Source organism: Bufo bufo, chromosome 6 (assembly GCF_905171765.1).
Source record: "Bufo bufo chromosome 6, aBufBuf1.1, whole genome shotgun sequence".
Lineage (NCBI taxonomy): Eukaryota > Metazoa > Chordata > Amphibia > Anura > Bufonidae > Bufo > Bufo bufo.
This window is the reverse complement of record NC_053394.1, coordinates 128681316-128688782: the sequence shown is the minus strand read 5'-3', so window position 1 is coordinate 128688782 and position 7467 is coordinate 128681316. Positions and strand designations below refer to the sequence as shown.

At 45.4% G+C, this 7467-nt stretch overlaps 1 protein-coding gene across 2 annotated transcripts in view; it reads left to right on the top strand.

The window, feature by feature from the left end:
* The first annotated feature begins 2398 nt into the window (after positions 1-2398).
* The window catches only part of EEF1A2 (eukaryotic translation elongation factor 1 alpha 2), a 49349-nt gene continuing 44280 nt past the window's right edge, over positions 2399-7467 (top strand). The window contains exons 1-2 of one of the 2 annotated variants that reach the window (XM_040437101.1): positions 2399-2553; positions 5943-6124. In XM_040437101.1, coding sequence (XP_040293035.1) covers positions 5981-6124 — 144 coding nt within the window. In that variant the 5' untranslated portion in view covers positions 2399-2553; positions 5943-5980. Of the gene's footprint in view, positions 2554-3880; positions 3906-5942; positions 6125-7467 lie in introns of those variants that run through there. The other variant, XM_040437102.1, reaches the window with a different exon arrangement.

Genomic DNA, 7467 nt, shown 5'->3' with positions numbered 1-7467 from the left:
GGCTTTTAGGCCTTTTCAGATCTGACAATGTGCACTTGTCAGAAATTGGGGTTGACATTTTTAATGTTGGTTTGCAATGGGCTATTGAGAAAGGGCTGCAATTCTGGTGTGGGGCCTCGCCTTGTTAAGGCGGGGCTTGTGGGATTCCTCACTCAGCTATAGCTGAGTGTATTGTGGTCTTTAATGGTTTGGTTTTTAAGGGTTAATTATTGATTGATTTATTCTGATCTATTAATTAATTAATTATTAATTTATTGGGTAACTCATAATAAAGCATTGCGGACATTTCTTCCATCAGATAGGTGTCTTGGGTGTAATGTGCCTCCATGCGACGCACTGTGCAGAATTTTTCGGGCATAGGTCCAACCCCATTTGCAGGTCACAACCTTTAACAAAGCCCAAGCAAAGGTGCTAGAGGAGCAAGGTGAGCAAAGGGCACAAACGGAGGGTCATAACTGAAGCAGAGGCATTAGGGTCATCTGAGGCAGGGTAATAGTGGGGATCCTGGAACAGGGGTATTAGGGGGGCAACTGGAGAAGATTCAATATTAGGGGAGCTTTTAGAGTGGGGGCATTGGGGGGGGGGGCATCCAGAGCTGGGGCACTTTAGGGGGTGCACCTAAAGCAAAGGCATTGGGGGGGGACCTAGGGCAGAGTCCCCCCAATGCCACTCTGAACTCTGCAGAAAGCAGCACACATACACAGATCTGTGTCTGCTATAAACAAAACCCCTATTTCCCCCTTTCAGTCTCCTACAGCTCACTACTGTCACACACCTGAGAAATCAGCCCAGGACTGCAGAGGAGTCCTCTCCAGCAGCCACAGTTTCCTGATAGCAGGGAGGGCAAGAGGAAGCAGACACCTTCTCTCCTTCTTCACAGCCAGCAGCCCCAGAAGTCTAGAAGATGGGCTGCATCACTGTGCGATACTGCCACCTAGTGGTTTCAATAATTATCTCTCCTGAGAAAGGAGAAATAATTACTCCTCCATCTTATCTCGGGTCGAAGGAGACTGGGGGCACACTGAGGATTCCCCACCTCACCGGTGGGTCAGTCCCAGCCTGTAAGTGATGTCACAGGGTATGCATGAATAGGATACTTATCTTTTATGTTTTCTTTGATGTTATTTTGCCTACTTGATTTAACTATATACCTTTGTGATTATAGTGATCACAATTTTGACCATACAAGTAGTAGTTATATTCTTGTACATGGGGGCAGTATTATAGTAGTTATATTCTTGTACATAGAGGCAGTATTATAGCAGTTATATTCTTGTACATAGAGGCAGTATTATAGTAGTTATATTCTTGTACATAGGGCAGTATTATAGCAGTTATATTCTTGTACATAGGGGGCAGTATTATAGCAGTTATATTCTTGTACACAGGAGCAGTATTATAGTAGTTATATTCTTTTACATATGGACAGTATTATAGTAGTTATGTTCGTGTACATAGGAGGCAGTATTACAGTAGTTATATTCTTGCAGATAGGAGGTCGTATTATAGGAGTTATATTTTTGTACACAGGTGCAGTATTGTAGTAGTTATATTCTTGTACATAGGAGGTAGTATTATAGTAGCTATATTGTTGTATATAGGGAGTAGTAATATAGTAGTTAGAATCTTGTACATACAGTAGAAGCAGTATTATAGTAGTTATATTCTTGTACATAGGAGGTAGTATTATAGTAGTTATATTCTTGTATATAGGTTGCAGTATTATAGTGTTACTGTATAAGATTAGTGTTGGAGCAGTATTATAGTAATAATCTTGTACATATGAGGCAGTATTATAGTAGTTATACGTTTTATAGTTATTTTATTGTGCATTGGGGGACAGTTGTAAAGTAAGTATATTCTGAACCACAGGCAGCATTTTTATATACAGACTGATATAAAAATTGTGCTGTCAGCCCCCCTAATTTATGATCATTAATTTCCCTCTAAGTGATGTCATCAGTTTTAATAACTTGATTAGACATAACTGCCCCTTCCAAAATGATGACAGACGCTTTGACCCAGGTGATGCCATCACCCTCTCCGCTGTCTGATCACTTCCTCCTCGTCCTCTCACGGCTTATGACATGTTCATACAATGCTGATCGCACCGATCCGGGCACACACTGCTGCTGCCATACCTCCGCGGGGTGCCCTGTGGGCTCAGACTGGCACAAGCTGGCACTGCACCCAGCCTTGTGTACACCGCACAGACAGCGATGTCATGTGATTCCAGCTGCCCTAGAAACAGCGCAGCAGCTCTGCCATCCAGGAGGCTGGCTCCACCAGCAGAACGTTAAGGAGGACCCCCACCCCTCGTGCCCCCCATTATGTCATCCTCCTCCTGCGCTTCCCCTCCTCTCTAGCATCTTGCTGTGTCTCCCTCCTCTCCCGAACACTCCTCCTCCTCCTCCTCATCCCCGGTACCGCATTGCTGTGGTGCAGGGGTGACTGCATTGCGAAGGGGCCGTCACTAGGTGGACCCCCTCCCGGAGAAATAAAACTGGCTGATCTGAAGCCGGCAGCCCCTGGTGTCTGAGAGCTCCGCCACAGGTAAGAGCTCCCCACTGTCAGCCTGCAGACCCCCAATGGCTTACCACCCCCTAGAAGTTGTGAGCACCCACCTCTTGTCACCTGTCTAGAGTCCCACACCCCCTATTTCTTACCTACCTACTGCATTAACCCCTGCAGACCCCCCAAAAAAACTTCTCGTAAGCCCCCCCTAATATCAGCCGCTTTTTCTGTAGTACATCATAAGTTCATGTAGCCCCCTTATCTTGCCCACCCCTTGTCACACCTGTGTAGCAGAGTCCCCATGCCTCCTTTCTAGGTTGGAGCCCCCCCTTAATTTGTGGGTGTATGGGGGGAGGTGGGGGCATGTTAGTATGGGGGGCGGCAGATGATTTGTAACTGTTTGAAGGATGTGGGACCTCTGTGAAAGGGACTTTTTATCTGTGGCGTAATGTAAAATCCATCGAAGGCGAGAGGAGAGAAGAGGGAGGGAGGGGGCTCCTTGCCCAACGCAGGACGGATAGATCCACAGTATGCGCACACACATAGGATGGATATATATCTATATCTATGGGTGAATTGTCATCTTCTATATCATAAATGGGTTCCTTTTGCAGTCCTATGTAAAATTGAATGGAACATATGATAGTATCTGTGTTCTCCTACAGTATATGTGCCCAATGACAAGATGAGCTTCAGTATATCTCTGTATGTGTAGTGTCCAGGGTCAATACTAGGGCATTGGGATCAAGCGGGCATATTGATATCACCATGGTATATTCTCGGCGGTTTTACATAGGACTGCAGGTACGTATGCTTAATGTAAACTCAAGGGGCATTTACGGGGAAAAAAAACTGAAACAGTCAACTGACAAAGTCACCACTGCTACATCTGTGATAGATAACCATGTATAAGAAACGCATAGCATAGTGCCCATGGCATGTTAACTCTTGCATTGCTGCCCCAGATCGAGAGCGATTCGAGAGCGTGACTGTATCTGGGCAGAAAGCACTCAGAAGTGACACCTACATGTCCGCGCATACAGATGTAGTAGACTCCAGTTTGTTGGCACAGCTCCTGACGGCTGTTTTACATAGGACTGCACGTGACAGATTCAGCTCTGATGCGGGAGGGTACATTTAAATGCAGGTCTTGTCTCCCTTTGGATATACAGTAGGAGTTACTTTCCCCTGATGACCTGATCTGCTGTAACATACACCGCCTGCCCCTCCTTCTACCTGGCACCCATCTGCTTTCAGGCTGCCCGTGGCATTGTGTATCTGCTCTGGGTGAGGGCGCTGAGGTCTATCATGGAATCAGTCATCTGGAACACAGGAATTGATTGCTGCCCCATTAGATGCCAGGGCCCAGCAGGGAGGCAATGGTTATACTGGTAAATATCCGTAACAGCACTAAACCAGTAATTCTCCGATTCTTGAGTCGTTCCTTTCTGGCTTCTGGGTTGACTGGTACTCACTGGTATTTACAGCACCCGAGCATCTGATTTTTGTAAAATAAAAGAGATTGGTTGGCTCGCTGGCTGACTATCAGGAATCGGTGCTCCAATCAATATGGTTCACCCAGACATAAACAAATCAATATGAATAGATGATTGGCGCTCAATCTCCGGAATCACATGGGAGCATAGGGATAAAGAATATATACTTTATTCTAAACTGTCCACCCAAAATAATGATAAAACACACGCTAAAATATGATCAATAAAATATAAACGTAATATAGAAAAAAGCAGTATATAAAAAATTCATAGAAGTAGTATATTTATTTATTTTATGCACTTATATAGCGCCACTCTATTCCGCAGCGCTTTACTTAGCATCCAACTGTCCCCAATGGGGCTGACAATCTAAGGTCCCTATCAGTGTGTCTTTGGAGTGTGGGAGGGAACATAGAACTTGTGGTGTATCTGATCGTACACTATATAGTATGGATGTGAATAATCCAGTATATAGTGGGTATAGTCCCCAAATGATAGAATATATATCCTTTGAATGGTCCCTTGATGACAAACAGCAGTCAATTGATGCGGCAATGTCCGTCCTGGTGACCTTTCATTTGTTCATATATTAAGGTAGAGAGGTAAGTATATATTGTAGAGTATATAATATATATTGGTTACATTGACGGTAAGGCTTACTTATTCGAGACTTCCTTCATCAATAGTCACTTGTTTGAGACCTATAAAATATCCCTGCTGGTGCTGTGACTGCGATCGTCCATATGTGTATAGCGACAATTTTCCCCTTTCTCACGCACTTGGGTATAAACCCGCTGACTTACAGTTAGTTGTCTGAGGGATCGGGATCTCGTGCCGGCCGTGGAGTCCCACGTGTCGCTCGGCATGGAACGATCTTACCACAGGTATGATGTCTATACGGTTGCGTGCACTGGGGGGTAATGAGATCAGCTGAATGCTGTAGTGGTTGCAGGGTGCTGGCAGGTTAAACCATCTCTTGCCTCCAGCTGGAGACGTTGCGGAGCGCTCCATATCGCTTGTGGTCTCAAAGGTCCTTCACTGTAACAGCAATATTAGGGGGTCTTCCAGCACCAAACGCACTTCGGGACCCTTAACTGGTCCCTTCCTCAGTGGTATTTTGGGTGGACAATTTAGAATAAAGTATATATTCTTTATCCCTATGCTCCAATGTGATTCCGGAGATAGAGAACCAATCGTCTATTCATATCAATCAGACTCGGCTTTCCCAGGCTCCTGAAAAGCATATCTGCCCAGTTATTCCATGATATTTGGGAAAGGAGCATCACTGCGCCACTGGGCAGAGTGGTCATTCAGGAACCTGAGAAAGTTGAGTGACCTGCAACCATTATAGAAGCTGCACTGGGACCATATTGACTGCCAACTTTCTCAGAAACTAAGACCAGTTTAAAGGGGTTTTCCTAGATTTTTTAACTGGTGACCTATCCGCTGGATAGATCGTCAGTATCTGATCTATGGGGGGTCTAACACCCGGGACCCTCGCCGATCAGATGTTTGAGACGGCACTGGCACTCGTAGTAGCGCCCCGGCCTTCTCACAACTTTGCCCTGGCCATGTGATGTCACGTTCATCGGTCACGTGGCCTAAGAGCAGCTTAGTCCCATACAAGTGAATGGGGCTGAGATGAGATACCAAGTACAGCGGCTTTACAATGTACAGCGCTGTGTTTGGTGAGATGTGAGAAGGCCGTGGTGCTACTGCAAATGTCGCTGCCTTCTCAAACAGTTGATTGGAGGGGGTACCTGGTGTCAACCCCCCTCAGATACTGATGAACTATCCAGAGGAAATCTCGGAAAGCCCCTTTAAAAGAAGTGGAATCTTTTTATCAAAGTCTGCCTAGATTATTTTCCCTGATGTTATGTACGACTGGGGCTTTATGAATTGGAGGTATGATAACGGATATCTTTCCTTCAGATACCCTCACCCCGCTACTGAGCATAACCCCCAGGAGGATGGGGAAGGAGAAGACCCACATCAATATTGTGGTCATTGGCCACGTGGATTCCGGCAAATCCACCACCACTGGCCACCTGATTTATAAATGTGGAGGCATTGACAAAAGGACTATTGAGAAGTTTGAGAAGGAGGCAGCTGAGGTGAGTTCATCTAATAAATTAGGTTGATATCAAGTAAAGTAAAAAAATAACCTGACCTGGAATATTCTGGACTATGGCATGGTTTTAGAAAATGTATAAAATGTACCCGTAGGGGTGCCTTGCCCCATGTAATGACATGTCTTAGTGAGGTTGCCATGTTTGCTGATATTGACTGGTTGGGCAACACCAGTGTGTTACATACTGTAGTAGTGGAATTTCTTTAATGCCTATCCTTGGCTACTTGAAGACATTGGCCAGGGTCTCATTATGGTCTGTGTAGGTCCCTAGGCAAATTGCTTGGGGTGGGGTCATTTTTCTTCCCCCATTTGATACATAAGCCTCATCAAGAGAGGGTCTATGCTGGGAGTAGGTAGGTGTTCACTGGAGGATAGGTAGTTTATAGTGTCCAAGTGGTGAGGGTGTTCTATGTTATCTGCTTTCATTGCGCCTAGTGCCCTACAGTAGCTTTAATCCAACTTGACTGAATCCTCCACATATGAACAAGAGGAACCTTTTACACCATTAAGGTCAGATCAAGACGTCTTGTAATGATTGTATTATCTATTATGCATGAGGGACAGGTAACTGAGGATTTTGCGGGAGGCACTCCTCTGATGCTCATATCAATGGATTTTGAATGTGGAGTGTGCTGCAGGGGGATGCATGTGTGTGGGTGGTCAGATGAGAGTAGTAGTACTCACGGTTCTGATGCCCCCCTGGGCTCATGCAGTGATGTGGAAGGGTGCACCTTTCTTCCCTGTGGGGGACTCCAGTTCTGTGGTCCTTCTGCCTGATGATGGTTGAGGTGCCTTTGGTGTTGGAGGTGTTGAGGTGCAAGGCAGGGTCCCGGTTTCTGATGCCAGTACTTTTCAATGTAGTAGTTCAGAAAGCAATAAGGAGGCAATTCTGCAGCAGAATAGTTCTGAAGCATTCAAATGCAAATGGATCAGGATAGTTCTTACCATGCAATGGACTGGCGGATGTTCACAAAGGCAATTTACACAGATGTTACAGATTTCATGGCTGCACAGTTAGTTGATAGGGCAAAGTAGTCTTCCTTACTCACACTTCACTAGCTAACTTGTACATATAAGCATCCAGAGGTAGGGTGCAATGCAACCAACAGGGCGGTTCCCCTTAATGACAGGCAAACTCTCTGCTCCTTTTTTGAACAGGTTTCTCTACTTATGCACGGCCACAAAGTCCACTTTGGGATATAGGTGTTTCTCACAGTGGGCTAAACTGTTATTAAGTATGCTCAGGCACCGGAGGCAACTCCCGAACATGGATGCTGTAGTCAATAAGTCCTTTTAGACAGGTTATCTCTACCGGGTTTTCTCTAC